The sequence below is a fragment of the Moschus berezovskii genome, chromosome 18 (assembly GCF_049115385.1).
Source record: "Moschus berezovskii isolate FMDL1 chromosome 18, NW_MosBer_1.0, whole genome shotgun sequence".
Classification (NCBI taxonomy): domain Eukaryota; kingdom Metazoa; phylum Chordata; class Mammalia; order Artiodactyla; family Moschidae; genus Moschus; species Moschus berezovskii.
In genome coordinates this window covers 6,356,539-6,381,898 of record NC_142477.1, presented here as the reverse complement: position 1 = coordinate 6,381,898, position 25,360 = coordinate 6,356,539, and the positions used below count along the sequence as shown (strand labels likewise).

The 25,360-nt window shown below is 59.7% G+C and overlaps 1 protein-coding gene across 1 annotated transcript in view; it reads left to right on the top strand.

Moving 5' to 3' along the window:
* The first annotated feature begins 5,116 nt into the window (after positions 1 to 5,116).
* LPCAT1 (lysophosphatidylcholine acyltransferase 1) overlaps positions 5,117 to 25,360 on the top strand; it is a 38,673-nt gene continuing 18,429 nt past the window's right edge. Inside the window, exons 1-2 of the mRNA XM_055422306.2 lie at positions 5,117 to 5,367; positions 20,423 to 20,565. Of these exons, the coding sequence (XP_055278281.2) occupies positions 5,233 to 5,367; positions 20,423 to 20,565 (278 nt within the window). The 5' untranslated portion in view covers positions 5,117 to 5,232. The remainder of the gene's footprint in view (positions 5,368 to 20,422; positions 20,566 to 25,360) is intronic.

Genomic DNA, 25,360 nt, shown 5'->3' with positions numbered 1-25,360 from the left:
AAGAGGGCTCCTCTACAGCTGCAGAGTTACAGCATGTCCAGGGATAAGGAAGAGGGCTCCTCTACAGCTGCAGAGTTACAGCATGTCCAGGGATAAGGAAGAGGGCTCCTCTACAGCTGCAGAGTTACAGCATGTCCAGGGATAAGGAAGAGGGCTCCTCTACAGCTGCAGAGTTACAGCATGTCCAGGGATAAGGAAGAGGGCTCCTCTACAGCTGCAGAGTTACAGCATGTCCAGGGATAAGGAAGAGGGCTCCTCTACAGCTGCAGAGTTACAGCATGTCCAGGGATAAGGAAGAGGGCTCCTCTACAGCTGCAGAGTTACAGCATGTCCAGGGATAAGGAAGAGGGCTCCTCTACAGCTGCAGAGTTACAGCATGTCCAGGGATAAGGAAGAGGGCTCCTCTACAGCTGCAGAGTTACAGCATGTCCAGGAATAAGGAAGAGGGCTCCTCTACAGCTGCAAAGTTACAACATGTCCAGGAATCAGTCTCATAAAACGTGGAATCTTTATGTAGAAAAAATTTAAACAGTATCAAAGAATTAAAAGAAGACCAATGTAAATGGAAGCGCAATCGTGTAGGTAAAAGATAATGCTTAAAACTGCCAAGTGTCTGTATCTTCTGCATTTGTCTTGTGGAGAAGGAAACGGCAACCTACTCCAGTATTCTCGCCTGTAAAATCCCCTGTGCAGAGAAGCCCGGCAGGCTACAGTCCATAGGGCCGCAAAAGAGCTGGACACGACCGAGCGACTAAGCACGCTCTGATGTCTCGGGGCCCGGCTGATCCTGAAGGACTGTTCTTAGGGCTACTTCCATGGGGCTCATCCTTCCAATGCAGACGGACCAAGCCAGAGCCCACACCCAGCCCTCCGCCACGGGGCTCAGGCTCACGGCCACTGTCACAGCCAGCAACAGTCCACGGGACGAGCGCCCAGACCCAGGGAAGTGATCCACACCAGCCAACTCTGGCCTGTTCACCACCCCCCCGGCCCGTGCCCCTCTACGGGCACCACGTGGGAGGGGCTGGCCCTCACTTCCTCCTCGCCCTCAGCCTCCTGAGCAGCTGGTGCTTCCCAGGGGCCCTGAGGTTGGTCACCACTGCTGTCTCTAGGGCCCCGCAGGCCCCACTTCTTCCTCCAAGCCCGTCTTCCTGTATCTATGTATCTTACCAAATACAAGACAAATCCAGGTCCCCTTATAACACATTCTTACCGAAGTAATATAAACACTTCACGCACTTCAAAACAAAACTGTCAGTGGAAGTTTCGGGTGACTGCATAAACTGATTCTATGCGGTTCAACAGCTAAGGCCTGTCCCACTCTCTGTGACCCCATGGACTGCAGCACACCAGGCTTCCCTGTCCTTCACCTTCTCCTGGAGTTTGCTCAGACTCGTGTCCATGGAGTCGGTGATGCCGTCCAGCCGTCTGTCACCCTCTTCTCCTGCCCTTGATCTTTCCCAGCATAAGGGTTTTCCAGTGAGTCAGCTCTCCCCATCAGGTGGCCAAAGTACTGGAGCATCAGCTTAAGCATCCATCCTTTCAAAGAATATTTAGAACTGATTTCATTTAGGATTGACTGGTTGGATCTCCTTGCAGTCCAAGTGACTCTCAAGAGTCTTCTCCAACACCACAGTTCAAAAGCATCAATTCTTCAGCACTCAACCTTCTTTATAGTCCAACTCTCACATCTGTACCTGACCACTGGGAAAACCATAGCCTTGACTAGATGGACCTTTATCAGCAAAGTGATGTCTCTGCTCTTTAACACGCTGTCCAGGTTTATTCTAGTTTTTCTTCCAAGGAGTAAGTGCCTTTTAATTTTGTGGCTGCAGTCATGACACCGATTCTATATTTGGATGGAAAAACTAAGCTCCGTGAATCACTAAGGCAGCTCTTCTTTTTCAGTTTGGCCGCGCTGGGTCTCAGCCGTGGCGCGTGGGCTCCTCACTGCGTGACGGGGGGGGTTCTTCCCTCGTGACGTGCAGGCTGTTTCTCTGCAGCACGTGGGATCTTAGTTTCCCCACCAGGGATCGAACCTGTGTACCCTGCACTGGAAGGCGGACTTGTAACCAGTGGATAGTCAGGGAAGTCCCGAGACAGTCCTTGAAACACCAACTGGAATTCCTCCCACTGATGACCACAGCACATTATTCCACAGGTACAGCAATCAGAACAGCGCAGAACCAGCACAGGAGCAAACAAACCAATGCGGTAAAGTAAAGCATCCAGGACAGCTTTCTGTAAACCCTCGTTTGTACCCAAAGCAGGACGACAGTAGGAGAGACTGCTCGGTGGCTGAGAGCGTCCGTGCACCACGCAGAGATGAAAACTCTGCAGGTGGGTTAGAGACAGCCCCGAAGGGCAGAACTAGAAACAAACATTGGAACAACCTCTCTTCCTCTTCATGAAATAATCTAGAATTCAAACCATAAACACACCCCCACCACCCCCACCAACCAGGAACAGGCGAGGCCGCGAACGCGCGGTGAACCTGGAGCCGGAGGTGCAGAGCCTCCGTCTCCAGCCTGAGCAGGCACGAGCAGGCAGCGGCAGGTCCGAGCTGCGTCCCCGGAGCACAGCCAGCGCCCCTGGGTCCAAGGGTCCTGGAGGTCCCGGGCGACCGGCTTCGGTGGTTCAAGGACACACCAGGAGGTTTCACCAAAACCAAGACGCGAGGGCCCAAAGATAGTGGAAGGCTTTCTCCTCATCCACCAAAAGGAGCCGCTGTAACTGCCAACCAAGAGCAGCTTCTCCTTACAAAGCTTCTGCAACCTTCCATCGCGCCACGAGAATCGGAGCCCACCTGGGACACCGAGCTTCTGCAACCTTCCATCGCACCACGAGAATCAGAGCCCGCCAGGGAGATCGAGTTTCTGCAACCGTCCATCACACCACAAGAACTGGAGCCCGCCTGAGAGCGACCAGTGCGGGCCAGCGAGCCTCCCGGCCCCTGCCCCTGCCCCTGCCCCACCCAGTTCCCGGCTCCTTCACAGGGGACCCTTTCCCAGAGGCTCCTCCCGACCCCTTCCCCTGATCGGGGACCCTTTAGGGTTTCCACCTCCTCTGTAGGGGGCTGGCTTTCTGCCTCCTGCCCCCAGACCCTCCCCAGGCCTTCACCTCCCTCCTGCTCCTCCAGCCAAGCTTCCCCACTGCCCACGGCAGGCGGGTATCCACCGTGTCGACAACCACGGAGTGGCCATCCCAGCTCCATCCTGGCCGGTCCTCCCAAGGGGATGACCCCAGACTCACGCTTCACTCCCCAGCCTAGCTCTCCTGGAAGACGGCCCTCCACCCTCCCCAGGCACTCGGGGCCAAGCAGACTTTGACCTGTAGTCAACAGGGACGCGCCTCCACTCCCTTCCCCTCCGCCTGCCCAGACCCTTGCACAGTCCCACCAGCCCTCCACGCTGTCAGAACAACCAGCAACTTAATGTTCAGGAGTTCAGCAGAGGGCCGATGGCCTCAGAGAGTTTCCCGTGTCCAGCAGGTCCACACAAGATCCAGCATGGCGCCGGGGCTTTTGTGTGGTCAATCACTGCTCTGCTGGCCTCTTACAGACGGGACTCCCAAGATTCTGCGGAGCAGTCACTTGCCCAGGCAAAGCGTGAGGCTTTGGAGAAGCCTGGACCCAACCTGCACTTTGCCTTCTGTACTAACAACTCCTGTCGGATGCCAGAGACTTCGGGGGGACCCCCTTCCCCAACATCTGTCCATGGAAACACAGAAGGGCCATCAGTACGGCCAGTCTTCACCACGGCGAGTCTTCACCACGTCACCTGCTGATGGCATCCGCGAGGTCATCAGAGGGCCGACCACAGCCTGACTCACCGCCCAGACCTGGAGTGGCCCGGGACCCCAAGCCTTTGCAGAAGGCCAGCCAGGCAGGGCTGTGGTTTCAGGCATACACGTGCCAGCTGCTCCTTCCCCAGCGGACACCCGTGGCCTGGCCCTCTCCATATCCTGCCGTCTGGGCTGCAAGGACAGACCCACAAAAATGTAGCTGTTCATGACAATAAGGGTTTGAGACGGCTTTGAAATGTGTAGATTTTTAACAGGGTGTATTTTGCATTTGCCCTAGTTAGAACTGTGCCCACCACGAACCAGAGAACCCAGTGTCCCCCCTTTCACCCACAAGGTCATGCCAAGAACTAGTCACTACCCCCTTCTCAAACCACTGGGTCCCAGTCAGCAAACGCCAGGACCCTGTGATCGGGGTGGACCCCAGGCGTCTGGGATGAGGCCTGCCGCTTCGTGGCCACTGGTCCCCTGTCCAGAGCCAGGTGGCCAGGACCAAGCAGCGTGGCGGGGCGCATCTGAGGACCAGGGTCAGTTGTGTCCGACTCTGTGCAACCCCATAGATGGCAGCCCACCAGGCTCCCCCGTCCCTGGGATTCTCCAGGCACGAACACTGGAGTGGGTTGCCATTTCCTTCTCCGATGCATGAAAGTGAAAAGTGAAAAGTGAAGTCGCTCAGTCGTGTCTGACTCTTAGCGACCCCATGGACTGCAGCCCACCAGGCTCCTCCCTCCATGGGATTCTCCAGGCGAGAGTACTGGAGTGGGGTGCCATTGCCGTGGACCCTTACACTCGCGGCCTGGCCAGGCGCGGCCCATTGGTTCCTCGGGGTGTGAGCGGACACCGGAGACTCGACGCCGCCAGCCCGGGGAGCGAATGCCAGCCGCGCCGGCCGCCCCCACGTGGCTGCACGGAGCCCCCGCTCCCGGCCGCGCCCCGGGTGGGCGCCCTGAGCAGCGGAAGGGGCCAACGTGGCGGGGACACAGGGGGCGCCTCCCCGTGGCCCCGCCGCGGCGACGGGCTCCGGGCCAGGGCCTCGGCGCCGCTCGGGACCCGCCCCCAGCGGTTGGCTGAGCAGACCGGCGGGGGGCGCGGGGCGCGGGGAGGGGCGGGCGGGGGGCGGGCCGGGGGCGGGGGCGGCGGGGGCGCAGGACGGGGCGGGCGGGGCGCGGGCGGGGCGGCCTCTCTGCGCCCGCGGGGCGGGGCCCGCACTCGCCCCGCCCCGGCCCGCACTCGCCCCGCCCCGGCCCCCGCCCCGCGCCCGCCCCGCGCCCCCGGCCCGCCCGCCCGCGCACGTCATGCAGCCGCCCCGCCCGCGCCTGCGCGGCCGCGCGCCCGGCCCGCTGCAGCCGCCGCGCATCCTCGCCCCGCGCCCCGCGCCCCGCTCCGCACCCGGCCCGGCGCCCCGCGCCCCTCGCGGCGGGCGGCGCGGCCATGAGGCTCCGGGGACGCGATCCTCGCGCCGCCCCCGCCTCCAGCGCGGGGGCCGGCGACGCGCGGCGGCAGGCGCCCCCCGGGCGGAACCCTTTCGTGCACGAGCTGCGTTTGGGCGCCCTGCAGAAGGCCCAGGTGGGTGTCCGCCGCGAGCCCAGGCCGCCCCAGGCCCGGGGCGGCGCCGAGGCTCGGGTGTGCGCGGCCGGAGGGGGCCGGGAGGGGGACCTTGGGCGCGGCCCAGCTGCGCGCTCCCCGGGGCCCGCGACCGCCACCTTTCCCTGCGACCCGCAGTCAGCGCCCCATCCCCGGTTCCCGCCGCCAGCGCCCGGAACCTGGCTCCGCATCCCCTTTCCCTAATTCCCCGCACCCGGCTCGTGCCCCTTTCCCCGATCCCTGGACCCCCTCCCCGGACCCCTTTAGGCTAGCCCCTGCACCCCGGTGGGTGGGCGCCGCGCTGTCCCCGGTCCGGGCCCCCACTCCCGCCCTGTGCAGGCCCCGCGCCGAACCGGAGCGGCTCCCTCTGGATGTGAGTTTGTCACTTGGTGCGCTTCGTGTGTGGGGACCTCGCTGGTCCCCGGAGGCTGCAGCAGCGGTGGGGGCGGACTCTGGGGTCCTGGGGTAACAGCAGAGGGGTTTGGGGGAGTTTCTGGCCTGCCCCAGTTCCAAGTTGTTCTGGGGTATCCTGGTGCTTATCTAGGGCCTCAATAGGTTACACACAAGCAGGTCCAGCCTGGTGAACAGTCCAGGAGCCTGCTTTCGGCGCGCTGTGTCTGTGGGGTGCTCTAACCCTGACTGGGGGGCGCTCGGGGGTGCCCCTCTCCATCTGTCCTGCCTTCCCCTGCCCCAGACCTGGCGGGCTGCTTCTCCGCCCTGGTGGGACCCCCGAATGGACCGTGCGGACTCTGCTTGTGAGCTCTGTGTGCCTCTCTGTAGGACTGCCCACAGGCCAGCCTGTCTCTGACTCCAGAACTACCTGGAGGAGGAACAGAGTTCTCCCGGGTGGTCCAGCCTGTGGGGAGCTCACCTCCGTCCATGACAGAGCTTTTTGTGGGGAGATGGGCGTTTTGGCATGTAGAGTAATTCATCTGGAGTAATGTTAAAGGGAAAAGTTCTGAAGTCAGTTTAAGGTTGTCATTTCCCCAGATGCCTTCCTTTTTCTCTAAGTGCCAACTCGGCGGGCCTGGGCACCGGAGGCCCGGCCTGGCCCTTCTACCCTGCATGTGGCTGAGGTCAGGGAAGAGCAAGCGGGCCGTGTTCTCACGGGCAGGGAGCCTTCCTCTCGAAATCAGCACTTAAATAGATCCTCGATGTCCGAGATGACCCAGGGCCGCTCAGAAACTCGCCTCCCTTCATCCTGAGTTGGGACCAACAGTTCGGTGCCTGTATTTACCTGTTGGCCTTTGCTCTGGGGGAGGGGCCGCCGCCTGTCTGGGGATTAATGACCCTGGGCCCATCTGTCATTTAACGGCAGATTTAGTGAGGAGATTAAGCATCTCTTGGGACAGAAAACAGCAAGTTGAGATCCAAGAGCTGTGACTCGTGGGCCGTCGGGCCCTCGCGCGGAGATGGTGTTGCTTCGCAGTTGGGCAGTAGAGGTCTCCTGTCCCCCCCAGGTTTAGGGACTTCCCGCTGGAAGCCCCGGGCGGAGTGCACCCCGCAGCTCTGGTGCTTCCCCATTTCTGAGCCCCTGCACTGGTGTCACGGAGAGTTTACTTCCTAGACGGAAGCCTGGTTTCCCGAACACCCTGGAACTGGGCCCCAGGGGTCACCAGGAGAGTGAGTCCAGGGACAGGCTTGTCCGGGGGCCTCCGTGCAGCCTGATCACCTAGAAGCGGGTGGTCTTGGTCTGGTGACAGAGCAGCAGCAGGTACCTGGGCGCTCGTCTGGATGCAGCCTTAGTTAGGGGGGCCCCTCGGGGAGGGGACAGGGACGCTCCCTGGCCACTCACGAGAAGTCTGATTCACATCCGTGGTGGCCCCGGTGCCCCGCCCCCACAGGCACACAGACCAGGCCCGCCCTCTCCCCCACGCCTGGGTGCTCCTTGCAGGAGCTGCCCCCACCCTGGGCAGCCCTTCATCCAGCCCCTCCTGGGACCCCCAGGCGCTGCCTGGTGGGGGGAGGGAGGATGGGTGAATGGGGACATGGCCTGGCCCGAAGCCCGTGTTCTTGGGGGGCTGGCCATACCGCAGCTGGGAGCGGGTGCTGGGGACCCTCCAGGAGCGCGAGTGTCCCAGGGCAGGACCAGGCTCAGCCCGAGGCCCTCGTCACCTTCCGACGGCCAGGAGCGCAGTCCTGGGACCCGGGCAGGCGAACAGCTGTGGTTAACGATGAGGGCTGAGCAGGGGGTTCGGGATGGCGGGCCGCCTCCGCTCTTTCTGGTTTTAAGGATTTATTTGGCTGCGCTGGGTCTTGGTTGCAGCCCGTGGGATCGCGTTCCCACCTGGGGGTGGACCCTGGGCCCCCGGTGTGGGGAGCGTGGACTCTTAGCCTCTGGACCCCCAGGGAAGTCCTGGGGGCTCTCAGTCATCACGCGCTTCTGTCCCGGCCACGCGCACTTGGACACAGTTTTCTCTGACCCCGCTCTCATCTCTGAGCGCTGAGCTAAGCGCAGTCTGCTGCACTCCTCATTGATGAAGCAGGGTTTTGTCCCCGGGAGTGGACCCCACCCGCCCGTCCCCGCGGGCAGGCCTGTTCGAGGAGGTGCCCTGGGCTGCGGTGCCCGGGGGTCTCAGCAGGGCCCCCACAAGCCCCTGTCACCCAGCTGGACCCTGCCCCCCGCCCCGGGGCCATCACACACGGCCAGGACAGGGCCCCCCGCCCCGGGGCAGTCACACACGGCCAGGACAGGGCCCCCGTCCCCAGCGGCCAGGCCCGAGCGGAGTCCTTGTGGGTTCACTGTGGCCTCGGGGCTGGGCTTTCTGTGTCCCGTAAACCCGTGTCTCCGGTGAGTTACTCTGGAAGGAGCCCAGCAGAGGCGGTGTGTGTCTGGAAGCCCCTGCTGAGACGCGGCGCAGCTGTGCTCCCCTGACACCACCTCGCTGCCCAAATGTTCCTGCTGCTTCACAGTGTTTTGCTCATTCACACACGACTCTGAGTTTTAACTGCCTTCCAGCCTGTGAGCCTGTGCGTGTCTGTGTGTGTGTCTGTGTGTGTGTATCTGTGTGTTCGTGTCTGTGTCTGTGTGTGTGTTTGTGTGTGTCTGTGTGTGTGTGTGTCTGTGTGTGTATGTCTGTGTGTCTGTGTGTATCTTTGTGTTCGTGTCTGTGTGTCTGTTTCTGTGTGTCTGTGTGTGTGTATGTCTGTGTATCTGTGTGTTCGTGTCTATGTGTGTGTCTGTGTGTGTATGTCTGTGTGTCTGTGTATGTGTGTGTGTCTGTGTGTGTGTGTATGTCTGTGTGTGTATGTCTGTGTGTCTGTGTGTCTGTGTGTGTCTGTCTGTGTGTCTGTGTGTGTCTGTGTGTGTGTAACCGTGGCCGAGCACCCACTTCACTGTGATCTCAGCCTCCCGCCCCCGGGCCTCTGGGCCTCCCTCCTTGGGCACCTGTGCCCTTGGCAGTGCTCTGCGGGGGTCCTGGGTGGGGAGCATGTCCGGCGGCCTGGGGCCTTAACAGTCCCCATTTACATCTCAGAGCCGGAGGAGTGACTTCTTTTCTTTTTTTAATATAAATGTATTTATTTTAATTGGAGGCTAATTACTTTACAGTACTGTAGTGGTCTTGCCATACATCAAGATGAATCAGCCACAGGTGTACATGTGTGACTTCTTTTTCCTAAAAAGTTCGTTGCCATTTTTAGAGTTCTTTAAACACTTTTTCTGGACCTTCCCGTCCCCGGGGGTGGAGACACACAGCTGGGCTTCGCTGTGGGGGGCTGCACTCGGGGTCCCAAGGTCCGGAGCGGGAGGACGGGCCGCCTGGCGGGCCCCAGCCCCGGCCACCCTCAGAGCCCACACTGGCAGAGCAGCCTTGGTGCCAGGACCACAGGGTGCTGACGGGCTAGGCCAGCCTTAGGTGGGGGCCTCTCCTCTGGGGGTCCGTTTGCCCCCCAGGCCAGCCCTGGAGGACGACAGCCCCTTGTCCAAAGCAGGTGGCACGATCCCCTCTCCGCAGCAGGAGCCGTGTCGCTGCTGCACCTGTGACTCTCAGACTGCATCCCGCCCCGGGCCCCCTGGGCCCTCCAGCTGGACGCCTGTTCCCCCTCCCACCAGCTCCCTTCATTCTGCTGGTCGGGGGGCCTGCGACCACCCAGCATGGAGCGACCGTGAGGGACATGGGAACCCCCTCCCCCCAGTTTCCCCTCTGTCCCCAGAGGAGTGACCACCTGGCCAGGGGACAGGCTGCCGAACACCTCTTTCCTCCCGTGCCTGTGAGCAGGGCCCCCCAGTGTGCCCGGTGGGCACGGCGCTGCCTGCAGCCAAGGGGGCAGAGCGGGGACATTAGGTGGGGGGGGTCTGTCTGCTACTGGGGAAGTCCCCGCCTGGGGGTCACCTGCAGCTGGAAGGGGTGTCCTGCCCCTCTGATCAGAGCCCAGGATGTGGTTGGGGGGAAACTCCTTGCATTTGGGGGGTGGGGGCAGGATGTGGGCCTGGACCCAGAAATTTGGTTCGGGGCCTCTTCAGCCTGTGGGGGTGAGGTTGAGCTGGGAGGTTCGATGGGGGAGTGCTCCCAGTACCTGAGGGCGGGTTGGTGTAGGAGGTACCCAGCTGGGAGCCCGGGCCCCCCGCCCCCCACCCACCCCTGCCCTCCTGCTCTGGGGAGGTATTTGCTAAACAGGTGAAACCCTCAGGAAATGCTGCAGGTCTTGAACTTCGAGATTCTTTTACTCAAACCCTGCAGTAAGGGCTCTGCGGAGCAGGCATGTCCCGCACTCCCCCAGGGTGGCCTGGCTCCGGGCGGCTCTGAGATGGGTTGGGGGAGCTGGTCCGAGCTTGTCAGGCCCCTCCTCTGCAGGCGGCTCTGCTGCTGGGCTCTCTCTGCACCCCCCCATCCCTACCCCCCATTCCCACGGCTTCTACTGCTGCTGGCTACCCGACAGGGCACCCGCTTGAGACCATGAAAGTGTGGAAGGTGTGTCCCTAGAGCCCCGAGGGCAGGGCTCCCGGGACACCGCCTGGGCCTCGCAGATTGGTAACCATGGCCTGCGGCGCTCAGACCCCAAGGTGCCCCAGCTCCCCCCAGCCCCCTGCTCCTGTCCCCTCAGGGAGACGATCCCTGAGGCTGCAGGACACCCAGAGCCCGAGCTTCTGACCTGTGAGACATGCAGCCTCTGGTGTCCATTTCTGTAGGTGGAGCGCTCAGGACCTGCATCTCCAGCGTGTCCTGGCCCCCCCGGCCAGCCGCCTGTGGAAGCAGCTCAGTGGCCACTGCGTCTCTGAGCCCTGTCTCTGGGGGACCGTCGGGTCCAGGAAGCCAGCCAGCCTTCCTCCTCCTGCCCGCCCATCCTCCTGGGCACAGGCGATGCTGGGTGCTGGGCTTGGGGAACCGGGCAGCCACAGGAGGGCTCCAGCCCAGGGTTGGCTTCACTGCAAATGTCATGCCCAGAGGGGGCAGGGGCTGAGGTCACAGTCACCAGGGCCCCAGAACGCAGGGGTCCTGAGAACCCAGAGGAGCTGAGATTTTGTACAGAACTTGAGTGAGTTGGGAGAGCAAGGAGAAGGCCCGAGGAGGGTGCAGGCAGAGCCTGGAGGCCAGCATGGTGGCCGCCCTGCCCATCCACTGGCCTGCCCGCTCCTCCAGGCCCAGCCCCGTGTGGCGACCTCTCCCCTTGCTCCTCACAGCCTTCCATCTGTCTTTGCTTAAATCCCACCCATTATTATTCTAGAGGCCTTTCTCAGCTGCTCTGGAGACGCGGAGTCCACGTGGCAGGCGGCTGGCTCGCGGTGGCCTGAGGGTTTGCCCTCATGCAGGCTCCTGTGTCCCGAGGGCTCTGCCAGCCCCTTTGTGCCTCCAGCACTGCCATCTCTGCTGCAGTCCCCCGGAGGGCCTCAGTGGTCCCACCACACTGATCGCAGACCCTGGGTTTGCTTTCCTGACTCCTTCCCCTGTGGACCATTGGCCCCGCTGCCCCCAGCTGCCCATGGGGTCTGGGAACTCGGGACCTGTACGTGCCGACCCTCTGAAACCATCATTGTGGGGGCCCTGGGCTGGGGGGGGGCAGCATCGGCAGATGTGAAGGTGTGAACCCCTGCCCCCCGCCCCAGACCAGTGGCCGGGGCTGCAGAGTCTCATACTTAGGGGTCTGATCCCTCAGAGAAACGTATGATGACCAGGGCTGCTCCCCCACAACCCCGCCGTCAGCCGCCAAGTGCCAGGAGTGGTGCGTGTGGTCGTCCGGGAAAGTCGCTCTGCGGTTTTCTTTCCTCTGGGACAGGTTTATAAACTCAGTGAATTACTGAAAGACACCCGTTCTGTGGTAGCCTGCAGCCTCAGCGATCCGCGCTAAGATTTGAGTTGAAAGCTCTTGAATAGAGTGACTGGGATGGTGGGGAAGTAGAGCCTGCCTGAGAGTTTGAAAGAAAAAATAGCTCTTTTAGAAAAGCTATATTTAATTTTAGATTTGAGTGGGAGCGCTCAGAAGAAACAGCTTCTGTACACAGTCAGCATGGGCTCTGAAGGCAGAATTTTCCCAATTGGGAGGCTGATTATCCCCGTAGGCACACAGCAGGGAGGAAAACCCGAGGTCAGCAGACACTCACACCTTGGTGAGAAAGACACGGTGAGCCCAGGGTGAATTTGGGCACAGGATTTACCCAGATGGCAGACCCCAGAGGAAGCCCAGATCCCAGCAAGCACAAGGTGCCCCCTCAGCAGGGGGCAGGACCGGGATCCCTGGACCCCCCGGCCCTCCCGCCCACCCTCGCTCACCACTGCCCTTGGGCCACACTCGGCAGAGAGGAGCCTCATCTGGAGGTCAGATGTGTGTGTGACGAGGCACAGCCAACAGCCTGGGTTCAGACTGCCAGCTCTTTCTGTTTCACTTTTGCTTTGACATGTTTGAACTATTTGAGTTACCTGTGAGGACTGCTTGTTCGCTATTTGAAGACAGCGTATGGTTTGGACCGGAAGGCATTTTATATTTAATAAAGATGTCTTTGCAGATGGGGCAAGCGGAGGGGAGGTGTCTCCGGGTCGGTTTGCTGGGTTTGCACCCCACTGTTGGGTCCCCAGCTGATGCTCCTCCTCTGCTGCTGTGAATTCAGGGGCCTGGGGCTGGGCAGTGCCAGCTGGTGGGACCCCTGGGACCGTCACCATCACCGTGCCTCCTCTCAGGAGAAAAGTGAGGTTCCGTAGACATGTCGCTTTTTTCTCACTGCTGCGTCCAGCAGATGAGTGTTTCCCCGAGGCTTTGCCCGCCCCCTGCCCCGCGAGGCTGGGGCGCAGCCCCCACTGCCAGGGCATCAGTGTTGCCTTGGCACATTTAGCGTCTTCTGTCCGCTCTAAATCAGAAGTCTCAAAGACAGCTGGCTTTATCGTTTTTTATTTGTTTTTTAATTTAAAGTGAAAGTGTTAGTTGCTTAGTTGTCTCTGACTCTTTCCAGCTTCATGGACTGTAGCCCACCAGGCTCCTCTGTCCATGGGATTCTCCAGGCAAGAAGGCTGGAGTAAGTAGCCATTCTGTTCTTCAGGGGATCTTCTTGACCCAGGGATTGAACCGACTTTCCATCTGAGCCACCAGGGAAGCCCTTTTTATTATAAGTGACAGCAAAAAAAAGGTGGATTTCCAGATAAGGCTCAGATGTGTCTGTCCTGCGTGCCTCGGAGATTTTCTGCAGAATTCATTAGTCTCGTATCTAATCTGCTCCTCGCAGGACAGCCTGGAGGTGCCCACGACCAGCTCCCGGGGAAGCGCACGGCCAGCTCCGGAATCCACAGCTCCCTCACCTTCAGCGCTGACCCCTACCTCTGGTTAGGTCTGGGTGACCTCTGCCTAGACCACAGCCCGTCCATGTCGGGGGGTGGCAGGCGATTCCTCCGGTGTTTGGAGAAAGGCAGGGGCCGGGGATCTGGCCCCTCACCCTCTGGAGGTCTGGCACGGCCCTTCCCTGGAGCTGATGGGTGCAGGGGTCAGAACCTCTGTGGAGCTTTGGGGAAGGCACCCCCTGGGGAAGTACCAGGATGGGGGAGGGGACCTGGGGCCCGAGGGTCACCGCAGCCCCGCGCGCAGGGTGGGGAGGGGGCCTGGGCTGCACGTTGGTGGGAGGGCATGCCGATTCTGAATTTGGGGGCGGAACTGGGAGGAATAGGAAAGAAAGGTATCAAATATGATGCCCAAGTGTGCGTCTGAGGAGCCGGCGGGGAGTTGGCGTGGCCCTAGGATGCTGATTTGGGGGCGGGTTTCCAGTGACCCTATTGATGCCTCTGGAGGCCAGGGCAGCTGGGATGGCAGTGTAGGGTGCGGTGCCCATCAGGCCCGCATCCTGGACGTGCGAGTGCATGCTGGGGGGAGGGGTCCTGTCCTGGGCCCCCCAGGCGGCCCCTCCTCCCCGAGGCTGCACCGCAGACCCTGGCTTATCTCTAACCAGCCTCCCTGGCTGGCCTCAGTTTCCCTGCCTGCTGGAGCCCACGAACTGTGGGTGCTTAACCATGAGGGTGACCCACACTCCACCTGCCTGGAAAACCTGCCTCTGAGCCCCGCTCCCCCGGCAGCCTGAGTGCTGGGCGGGAACCGGGCCTGCTTGCTTGCGTCGCGCATGTGGTACCCTCTCCCTGGATGGGGGAGGGCTGACTGGGGTCGCCCGGCGCCTGTGTCCTGGGGTCCTGACCTCCTCCTGGGCTTGGGGTGGCCACGGGTCAGGACACGGTTTGCCCTCCACGCCCTGGATCCGCACATCCTGGAGGCAGACTCAGTGTGCCCCCTGCCCCCGTGTTGCCTGTGCAGGTAGCACCCCCATTCACCCAGGCTGCACCTTGCCCCCCCAGGGTCCCCCTAGCCAGGAGGGGTTGGCGCCCTCCCTGCGTGTGCACTGAGGCCTGCCAGTCCTGTAAACACCGGTCTAGGCTGTGAAGCCATCCAGCTGGCTTGCAGAGGTCGGTCCTGTTTTGTCTCTTACCCGTTCCCCCAAGTGTCACGTAGGGGGGTGTCCTCTGAGGCCCATGTACCTGGTGGCTCCTCCCCGGGCTGGTCCCTGGCATCCGTCGTGCAGGTGACCTTTGGTGCCCCTGGCCAGGTGCCCACCCCAGGTCTCACCTGCTGCACAAAGGCCCCAGGGTCCTCAAGCCCAGGGCCCGGCCCTGAGCTGTTGCTCTGGGAGCCCCAGGAACACGTGGACCCTGGCGGTGGCTGTGGCCCTGGCTTCACGCTCGGCGTCCGCAGCGAGGCCGCGCTTTGGCCGCGTGAGTCCAGGGCCAGCATGTCTGTGGTCCACACCCACCTGTCGGCTCGTGGACCCGACCCTCCGCCCGAGGATGGTTTGTGGTGACCACAGGCGGATCGAGGGCCCCGCGTGTCTGCTTCTATTTCTGTCGCGTGCACTCAGAACCGCTGAGAGCGGAGATAAGGGCGGGGGACGTGGGTCCAGTGCCAGCGCCCGCGGCCAGCGGGCCTGCGTGTGGTCTCGCCAGTGTTTTCCCCTCATCGCAGAAGGAGTTAGTGTATTTCCCTCCAGCCTCTCAGAGGTGCGTTTCCCTTGGGATGGTGGGATTTCCCCACGTGGTCATGGCACTCGGTGGGAAGAGGCCTTCGGGAGAGTCTGCCATGCCCGCGGTCAGCGCTGACGGGCGTCTGGGGCAGCACCAGCCCCCGTGCGTCCTGCCAGAGTCCCACGTGGCTGGCTGGGGTCCCTGGGATCGGGGCAGGCTCAGGAGGGCAGAGGCCGCAGGACGCCCTGGGCCCCTCCCCCAGGAGAGGGCGTGGGCCTCTGCAGAGAGCTTATCTCTTCAGTAGCAGGCGGCTGCTTCCACGCCGCTGTGCTGCACAGGGCGCTCGGCTGGCTTGCACGTGGGTGACCCCGGTGGCCCTGGTGGCCTGGTGGGGGAGTGCTTGCCGGGCAGCGGGACTGTGGGCGCTGCACCTGGAGCGCTCCAGACCCGTGGGTCCCACACACGCGCTGTGAGCTGGAGAGTATTTTCCATCCAGAACAAGCATTGTCACTTTCACGGTTCTTACCACGACACGTTTTAAACACACAGCCAGTGTTTTTGCTTGGGCGACCAGATCGAAGCGCCGCAGGAGAGTGGCTTCAGCAGCACCCTCGAGGCTGGAAGCGGAGATCCAGGGTGGCAGGGTTGGCTCCCGAGGCCTGGCTCCTGGGTACAGCAGTCAGCCGTCTTCCCCGTCCTCATGTGGTTGTCCCTCTGTGCACGTCTGTGTCCTGCTTGCCAGTCACGTGAGACTAGGGCCACCCCCGTGATCTTGTTTACCTTAATTTCTTCTTTAAAGACTGAGCTCCAAAGACTGTCACATTGCAAGGTGCTGGGGGTCACACCTCAGCCCCTAACACCCCCTGCTTCCACAACCCCCACTGATGACCTTTCTGGACCCACTGACCCCGCCGCCCCACGCCCCGCGTCCCGTTCCAGCAGTGGTCTAGAGGCAGTGCCCAAATGTCATCACTTCGCCTGTGAAGATCCCGAGTATGTCTGCACCTCAGGGACAAGGACACCCAGCGGCCACCACGCGGGCTGTGTCGCCCTTGCAGGCACAGTCCGCTCCTCAGCACTGGGGGCGGGCGCCGGGCTCAGCCAGCAGGCGCCGGGTCTGCACCGCCCGCACCCGCACGCACACTCTGGTCAGAGGGTTTGATTTTGTTCCCGCATGTCTTTGGGGTGTCTGTGTTTGCTGGTGTGTCCTGTCTTCCGTGTCTTCTGGAAGCTGGTGGCCTGACCTGGAACTGGAGGGCTTCCATTTCTGTCAGGCTGTCGGGCTGGTCTGGAGGGAGGGCTCAGGACACTCATGCCAGCCCCTGGCGGGCACGTCCGCACACATGCCCCATCCGCCCCTCAGCTGGTGCCACAATCAGAAATGAGTCTCCTAGAGTCATCCAGAGGCAGTTGGTGAGGCTGGGGTGCATGTGTGTGCATGTGGGCATGTGCCTGTGTGGTTCCCCCCACACGTGGACTCCTCCTGTGTCCCTGTGGCTCCATCTGTGTGGGGCCCTGGGTCCTTTTGGTGGAAGCGGAGCCCCGGGCCTGGACATGTCACCACCGGGATCCGCTGTGCCGGGGACTCGTGATGAAGTGTGCTGGCTGAGAACGGGCGGAGCGCCTACCGCTCTGGGTTAAACAACTGACGACACGACGTGTGGGGAACATGCGTGCCCAAGTCTGTTCTTGTTGAGCCCGTGTTGTTCTGTTTACACCAGAACCATTTTGTATCAGGGTGTAGCCGCTTAGCAGTGTTGTTCAGGTGACCAGGGAAGGGACTCAGCCATCCGTATACAGGTGTCCATTCTCCCCCAAACCCCGCGCCCATCCAAGCTGGTTCATGACACCGAGCGGAGCTCCGTGTCTGTACAGCAGGTCTTTGTCGGTTACCCGCTTTAAACACAGCAGCATGTACGCGACATTGGGACAGTTTCTCCTGAGCAGCCTCTGATGGTTTGCACTAAGTAGCTCAGCCCAGGACCCTGAGTGCCACCCTCGTGTGGCCCTCAAGAAGGGTGACCACACAGTCGACCTTGCATTTCTGAGGACAGTGGGCTCCTGCGGCAGGGGCGAGACTGTGGGCTGTGTCTCAGGAGGGAGGCGGGTCCCAGCTTCTCAGGACGCCAGGCCCTCCTGCACCCCGTGGGCTCCGGAGGTGCCCGCCTCCTCCAGGCAATCTTCACAGCCCAGCGTGCTTCCTGCCCGCCCGACCCTCCGCGGAGCCCAGGCCGGCCTGTGGCTCAGGCCTCTGCACCTGCCTGTCCTCGTATATGGGTCGGGGCTGTGTGGTCACTCAGACATCCTCTCCCTGCTGGCTGCAGGGCTCAGACACCAGGCCCATGTCTCCTCGGGGCACTCAGAGTGGGCGCAGGGTTCATTCCCTGGGGGACAGACGTGGTCACGCGTCACATCCACAGTAGTGACCTGTAAGCCCTGTTGTGTTCAGGATGCTGTCCGCTCATTAACCAGCAACTTCAGCAGTGGCACTTGTCCCAGCTTTGGGGCTCCCCCTCCAGGCCTGCTCATCACTCCCTGTTGGTCCAGATGGACTGGGCGCTGCCTCCGAGCCCCTTTCAGCCTCAGTCCTCAAAGGCCTGAGGGGGACCAGTTGGCCACTGGTGTTCTTCCTGAGCTGTGCGTTCTTCTCTGTCAGTTGGAGGAGCAGCCGTCCTGGGTGTGGCTGTACCGTCCGGGCATGTCGCTGTGCACCCGTGAGTGCTCTGAGCATGGTGGCCCCCACAGCTCCTGTCCACTGCCGCTGTCTGCTTGCGCTCTGACACAGGCAGCAGCTTGAGGGTCCATTTGTGGGGACACACAGGGGACTCTCCAGGGACCCAACCTTCTGCACCCTGGAGGGGCTGGCAACCACAGGTCGTAGGTGGAGCAGGCTCGCAGCACAGTCCCTGGCCGCCCTGGACGGTCTCCTAGACAGGCAGCCTGAGAGGCGGGGCTCGTGGCTGAGGAGGCAGGGTGTCTGCCCTCTATTTCTCTGCAACGAAGTTACAATATAATCGCAAGGGTGCAAAAGTATATAACATTTAACTGAAATTTTAACAGGAAGGAAAGGCTATGTTTTAAAACTAGTGGAGCTGAATTTAAGTATTTATAGCAAGCGGCGTTCTCCGTGTGAATTGGGGGAGATAAGGTGCTTCTGAAAATAATGCTCCAGGCCCTTCCCTCAAGAAGTTAGAACAGCAGAGTAAACGCAAGTGGAAGAGAGGCACCCGTGAGATCCAGAGTTCGTGCGGCTGAACGGTCACAGCAGAGCCGAGGGACGCACTGCACAGGTGGTTCTGTGTGCAGGTCTGCGGAGGAGGGGTGGGCGTGTCCGCTCAGCCTGCAGCGTTTCAGAGCACAAATCACGCGAAGCACAAACCGGGCGTCAGGGCAGGCTTCGTGTAACACACTCCAGGCCAGCAGCTTCACGCGATGACCCTGAAGGTGAATGACGGGAAATCCAGTGGGATGAGCGCCTGCCAAGGACCCCCAGAAACTTCCTCCCCGGCGAACACGCTCACCGAACTCCAGAAGGTGGGAAATCCGGATGAACAATTTGAAAGCATGAGCACAGCCATCAGAAAGCTCCGTAGGAATTCCCCCAGCAAGGTGGGCTGGTGTCTGGCGTGGTGTCCTGGCTGCAGGACTGCCCTGGGGATGGCAGGGTGGAGACGGTGGCCAGGCTGGCCTTCCACAGGCGTGTCTATGGACAGACTCAGTGAAGAGGCGCTTCCCACTGCTGGAGCCGAGGCTGTGACAGAAAAGCATGAGCTGTGAGGACTGGCAGACGAGCACACCCTCACCCTGCAGGACACAGGGATGATGTGTGGCAACGTGCGCCCCTCACGGTGACCCCAGAACAGGACTCTTAGAAATCCAGGATGGGGGCGCCTTCCCACCAACATGGTCCTGGAGCGGGACACACACGCCCCTACTTAACAGGAAGCATGCCACAACAGAGCTGGGATCACCGCCCTGTTCTACCTTGTGCTAAGACTGGAGGTTCGTCCAGGAGACCCCGGCCCCTGAAGGGCAGGGGAGGAGAGGCAGTTCAAAGTCGCTATGGTTACCAAGTACAAGTTACCATGCTTGCTTCTGTTGTTATGAAACAGAGCGGGGAGGTGAGGAGGTAAAGTGAAAAGGCCATTAATCTTGCAGACTTCTCCTGGAAGGGCCAGCCTTGGGGAGGGATATGTTAATCCCTTCCTTCCTGTAGCCTTCCACAGGTGGGCAGGGGTCCCCGAGTCAGGCCCTTGTGTACGGACAGAATCCTTTCAGTGAACAAAAGCTACAGGAAACAAAGGTTACAATAATGAAGCAGTTCCAGCGGGGAGTCAGGATTGGCTCCCGTGACAGCAGCGTGTGGAGAGGGCCCACTCCAGCCGCGGGCAGCACGGGCCACTTGTAGCTGCTGGGCCCCCGGAACGTGGCATGTGTGATCGAGATGCACTGTGTCTGGGTCTCTGAACATGACGGGAGAGGAGTAAAGTGGCTCATGCACACTGTCCTGAGTGCCTGCTCAGATGATGGGATTTCAGGGCTGTTGGCTTAAATTAACTGCATGCTGAATTGCTTTCACCACCTTTGTGTTTTTAAATGTGGCTGCAAGAACATATGAAATGACTCCAGTGGCTTGCGTTGTGTTCCGGCGCTGGCCTTGATGGAGACCCCAGGAATCAGGGAACAGTCAGGCTCTGGGTCTGCAGGTGGCAGAGATCGGCGGGGGCGGGGGCGGGGGCCGGCAGTGAGCCGCTCAGACCTGGATCTCTTCCTGTCTCCTCTGTCTCCTGTGCAGCAAACCTGCGTATCTCAAGTGTGTATTCTCGCCAGTCATCAGAACCTGCACCAGGTGGTCATGAGGCTCTTCGAGTCTTGAGTCTTTTCATCACTCCGCCCCCTCTCCATTTTCTAATCAGCGCCCCCTGAGATCAAGTTCATCACAAAACTCACTGGTCCTGAGCATCCCCTCCCCCACCATGTGGAACCAGAGCGTCTTTTGTGCAGAAGCGCTGGACCTCCCGCACAGCTGCCCGTCCACTCGGGCCTCGCTGATCCTGTGTGTCCACCCTCACCACCCCCTGCAGACTTGTGGCTCTCCCCCTCTCCTGCAGGACCTCCCCTCCCCACAAGCCCCAGCCAGCCTTCCCTGTGTCCTCTGGACCAGACGTGTGGCTTTGAACGCCCCATCCTTGCTGGGCCCTCCTCCCATCCCTGACTTCCTGGGGCTGGGAAGTCCTCAGGTCCCCCTCTCCTTGCGGTCCAAGTCCAGTCCTGGCGGCTCTATGCCTCCTGTGGCATGAAAGTGTGCCCATGTTGGGGTGGGAGAGCAGGGGGCTCCAGTGGACTGTGTGCTGGGAGTGGGCGGGACTCTGTGCTGTGGGGGAGGGGCCGCCTGCCCGGGGTGGGCGGGGCCGCCTGCCGGGAGTGGGCGGGCTGCCTACTGGGGTGCAGGGAGTGGGCAGGGCGCAGTCCACCAGGAGAGACCCCACATCTCCAGGTCGTTCCCTCGGCGCTGCAGGAGGCGCCAGGAGGGGGTCGGGCAGCTGGGGCAGGGTGTGCCTGGCGCAAGGAGCCTGGGGGACAGCCCCCCAATGACCGTGCCCTGTCCGCAGGTGGCCGTCTTAACACTCACGCTCTTCCCTGTCCGACTGCTGATCGCCGTCCTCATGATGCTGCTCGCCTGGCCCCTGACGCTCGTGTCTTCGCTGGGGCCCACCGGGCAGGAACCGGAGCAGCCGCCGTCTTTGTGGCGGAGGTGAGTCCATATCTGCGGAGGCTCCGGGGCAGTGGGGGGCGTGTCCCAGGGCCATTTCTCCATCGCTCAGTTCTCTTCCCTGTCCGGGGCACAAGCCACCTTCCCCCGCTGCACGCCTGCCGCCCTGCTGTCCTACTCGGAGGCTCCTTCCAGGGCTCCGCGAGCCACTTAACCTCTGCGCTGGGGCCTGAGCACAGGCTCCCGCGTGTTTCCCTGCCCCCAGCCCTCGAGGCCATCTGTCGGCCCGCTGACCCGGGTCTGCGCTCTGCTTTCACACCATGGTCAGTGATAAACCATGGCTTCACGTAGACGAACATATAAATACAGCTTAACTAAAGCTCCCACAGGGATCCGGCAAAACAAAATGATGTCACAGCCTTTTCTTGTGTTAAGTACCTAAAGCTGTTCCTTAACTCTCTTTGCTGGGCTTCCCTGGTGGGTCCCCGCCTGCAGTGCCCGAGCCGCAGGTTTGATACCTGGGTCAGGAAGATTCCCTGGAGGAGGAAATGGCAACCCACTGCAGTATTCTTGCCTGGAGAATCCCGTGGACAGAGGAGCCTGGCGGGCTACAGTCAATGGGGTCACAAAGAATCGGACTGAGCACACACATGCAAAATCTATTCTTTAACAGCTCTTTGCTGTTAGTGAACGGGAACGTTGAGCCAGTGGAAGGATTTTCCCGGGTATTTTCAGTGTCTTAAAAGATACTGTTCCTGTTCTAAAACCAGGGCACTCATAATCTGCTTTGTCTACATCTCTGATCCATCCTGAGGGCCCTGGGATGGTTTGTTCAAAACAGAAATGTTATTAGTTTAGTTCGGTTTTATCATTAACTAATAATAAAAATGTTACTAGTTTAGACGAGCCCACAGCCCAAACATGCTGCCGCCTGTCCTGTGGATGAGGCTTTACTGGGACGCAGCGCTGCCCACTCATGTATGCACCACCCCGGACTGCTGCCGTGCAGTGGGGGTTCTTGTAGCCAAGGCCAAGGGCCCACACGGCCTCAGCTGCCTGCTGCCCCGACTCCAGGGTCTACAGACCAGCTCAAGGCCCTCCTCCTTCTCCCGCTATCTGATAATGCCCTAAAAGGCTGCGAAATTGGTGTCTCTCCTGGGCCCTGGTTCCCCACTGCCCATCCACCATGGTCAGAGCAACAGTTACCACGTGCAGGGCAGAGATAGCCGGTTCTCTGAGCCACGGATGAGCACCGTGCCTGGGGGACCCCTCACTCTGCTCACGGTATTTCTCGTCCGCAGACCGTCCCCAGTTTCTAGTGAACCGTGGTCGTTCTTCCTCCCTTGGAACCAGAGGCAGGTGTGGCCGGCTCCACAGATGTGTCCCAGCACATCGGGGTCACGGAGCCTGCCTGGTGTCACGGGGCTCTCCAGAATGAATGAGCGGGTCTGTGAGTGAGCGAGCAGGCGGGAACAAGAGCGAACCAGAGGTGACGAGGGAGCTGGGCTTTCTGATCTCTTTGGAAACCGTACTTTACCTTGAGAGGCTTTTTTAAGTAAAATGTGAGGGAACAGGGAGTGAAAGTGGCTCAGGCGTGTCCGACTCTTTGCAGCCCCGTGGACTGTACAGTCCATGGGACTCTCCAGGCCAGGATCCTGGAGTGGGTAGCCTTTCCCTTCTCCAGGGAATCTTCCCAACCCAGGGATTGAAGCCAGGTGATTTTGTTACCAAATATGTAATCAAGGAAAATAAATCCAGGCCAAAAAGGAATCAGAATTCCAGTCTCTCTGAATTAAGAACCCACAGAAAGCAGAGATTTTGTAGTTTTTACCCAGAAGGGGTGATTTGATAAAAATGTCTTTATTCCGTCTCCTCCCTCTACTCGGGCTGGGCTCCTTTCCCTCCTGTCCTCACTTCGCACGGCCTCCGAGTCTGTCTTTTCACACAGGTGACTCGGGGCTCCTTGCATTTCCCTGTTCTGACTCCCTGTGGCTTTTCTTGTCTGCAGTGATGCACTTGATCTCATCAGGTGATAAGTGGACCACAGCAAAGTTTAGTTCTAGCAGCCCACTTCACAGAAGCATCGTGTGTGTGTGTCTGTGTGTGAGTGAGTGAGAGGGAGAGACAGGCAAACGATGGGTCACACGTGCAGAGACATGGGTGATTTCACGGGAGGTCTGGGTGTTCACATCCACAGAGACTGAGCATCGTTCCGAGTGTGTGCGTGTGTGTGTGCACAAGTGTGTACAGATGTGTGTGTGCAAGTGTGTACAGATGCATGTGTATGTGCATGAGTGTACAGATGTGTGTGTGCGTGTGTGTGTACAGACGCATGTGTGTGTGCACAAGTGTGTACAGATGTGTGTGTAAGTGTACAGATGTGTGTGCATGTATGTGCATGAGTGTACAGATGTGTGTGTGCACAAGTGTGTACAGATACATATGTGTGTACGAGTGTGTACAGATGCGTGTGTGTGCACGAGTGTGTACAGATGCGCGTGTGTGTGTACAGATGCATGTGTGCATGTGTGTGTGCATGAGTGTGTAGAGATGTGTGTGAGTGTACAGGTGTGTGTGTGCATGTGTGTGCACGAGTGTACAGATGCACATGTGCATGTGTGTGCACGAATGTGTACAGATGTGTGTGTAAGTGTACAGATATGTGTGCATGTGTGTGCATGAGTGTACAGATGTGTGTATGCACGAGTGTGTACAGATGTATATGTGTGCATGAGTGTGTACAGATGCGTGTTTGTGTAAGTGTACAGATGCATGTGTGTGCATGAGTATGTAGAGATACATGTGTGTATGCACGAGTACAGATGCGTGTGTGTGTGCATGTGTGCACGAGTGTACAGATGTGTGTGTGTACAGATGTGTGTGTGTGCACGAGTGTGTAGAGATGCATGTGTGTGTGCATGTGTGTGTGCACGAGTGTACAGATGCATGTGTGTGCATGAGTATGTACAGATGCATGTGTGTGTACACGAGTGTGTACAGATGTGTGTGTGCGAGTGTACAGAAGCATGTGTGTGCAAAGGTGTGTACAGATGTGTGTGTGCATGAGTGTGTACAGATGTGTGTGTGCATGAGTGTACAGATGCGTGTGTGTGCATGCGTGTGTAGAGATGCATGTGTGTGTGCGTGTGTATGTGCCCGAGTGTACAGATGCATGTGTGCACGAGTATGTACAGATGCATGTGTGTGTGCACGAGTGTGTACAGATGTGTGTGTACGAGTGTGTACAGATGTGTGTGTGCACGAGTGTGTACAGATGTGTGTGTGCAAGTGTGTACAGATATGTGTGCATGAGTGTGTACAGATGCGTGTGTGTGTGTACAGACGCATGTGTGTGTGTGTGTGCATGTGTACATGTGCGTGTTTGTGTGCTGGCGTGAACCCCAGCAGCATGCACACCCACCTTGTATGGCTCATCTGCCGTGGCCTCCGTTGCCTGGGGAAGGAGTCAGCCTGTCGGGGTCAGAACCAAACCCTGAGGGGCACCAGGCAGCCGGCGGGTCTGGGGCCCCGGCTGGGCGAGGGTGGTGGTCAGGGTCACCTTGGGCTTCCCTCACACGTGGCTTCTTGAGATCACCTGCATATCTGCCTGCTGTGTGAAGTCTGACCTTTACTTCAGAATGCATTTTGTTAAGGAAAAAAAAAAAGATTCATGCAATCTCCTTTCAAAAGTTTTAAATTCTTCAAAACTTTCCGGAGAGGAACAAGTGGGTTTCTAGCATCTAGCTGCAGGTAGTCAGCAGCGCGTCATGAAAGCGCTGAATCAATGTCTTTTTCCATTTTATGGAATTTCCAGTTTTATGTTACCTTTTACAAAAAGAATGATGAGCCCTGAGCCTAGCCTCAAACTTCACTGTCCCCGAGGCCCCGCAGACACGGCCTGGGGGTCCCTGTCCCCCAGGACCCAGGGCCTGACCCCGCCTGGCATGTGTCCCTCCCCTGCTGCTGTCTCAGGCGTGGTCTGCATTTCCTGGGCCTGTTTGCTTTTTCCTTTTGTTTTTCGTCCAAGCTTTTCTGGAATGTCGGATTCTCATCTCAGAAAGATGCACGGAAGAAACTCGTTCCCCGTTTTGTGTCTGGAAGTGTCTCTTTGTTCTGCTCCGTGCGTTGGTGGGTAGTTGGGTTAGGTGTAGAATTGACTCAGCGCTTTCATGACGCGCTGCTGACTACCTGCAGCTAGATGCTAGAAACCCACTTGTTCCTCTCCGGAAAGTTTTGAAGAATTTAAAACTTTTGAAAGGAGATTGCATGAATCTTTTTTTTTTTCCTTAACAAAATGCATTCTGAACAGCGCCTTGACGTGGTGCTGGGATCTGTGCCTTACTTCAATCTGAGGAGCTGTTTTTTTCGTGTCTCATGGTTCCATCCTGGCTTTTTCCAGCATTTTCTGGGAGGTTCCTCTCCATTTTCCAGCCTTTCTGGGGAGCTGGCATTTCTGCAGGAGACAATAGATTTTCACACATGGTTTCTTTTTCTTGTCCTCTGGATGATCTCAGAGCACCCTGGCTCTGTAATGTACTGACGTGGGTGGGTTCTTCCACGTCTCTTCTCATGCCTGCCCTGGGGTCTCCTCGGACCTTCCTCTTCTGCCCACACATCCGAGTCTAAGGTGTCTACCAGTGTGACGACGGGAGGACGATGGGGGAGAGGGCGGGCCCTGCCCTTGAGGATCTGCCTCCCAGCCCCCCTCCCTGGAAAAGCTCTGCGTCTCCACTGTCACCAGTGCCCTTGCCTCAGGAACAGGGGTGCTGGCACCATCTGGGGTCGGTGCTGCCCTGACGGAGCATGGGCCGCAAGGTGCTGTCCCCGATGACCGTAC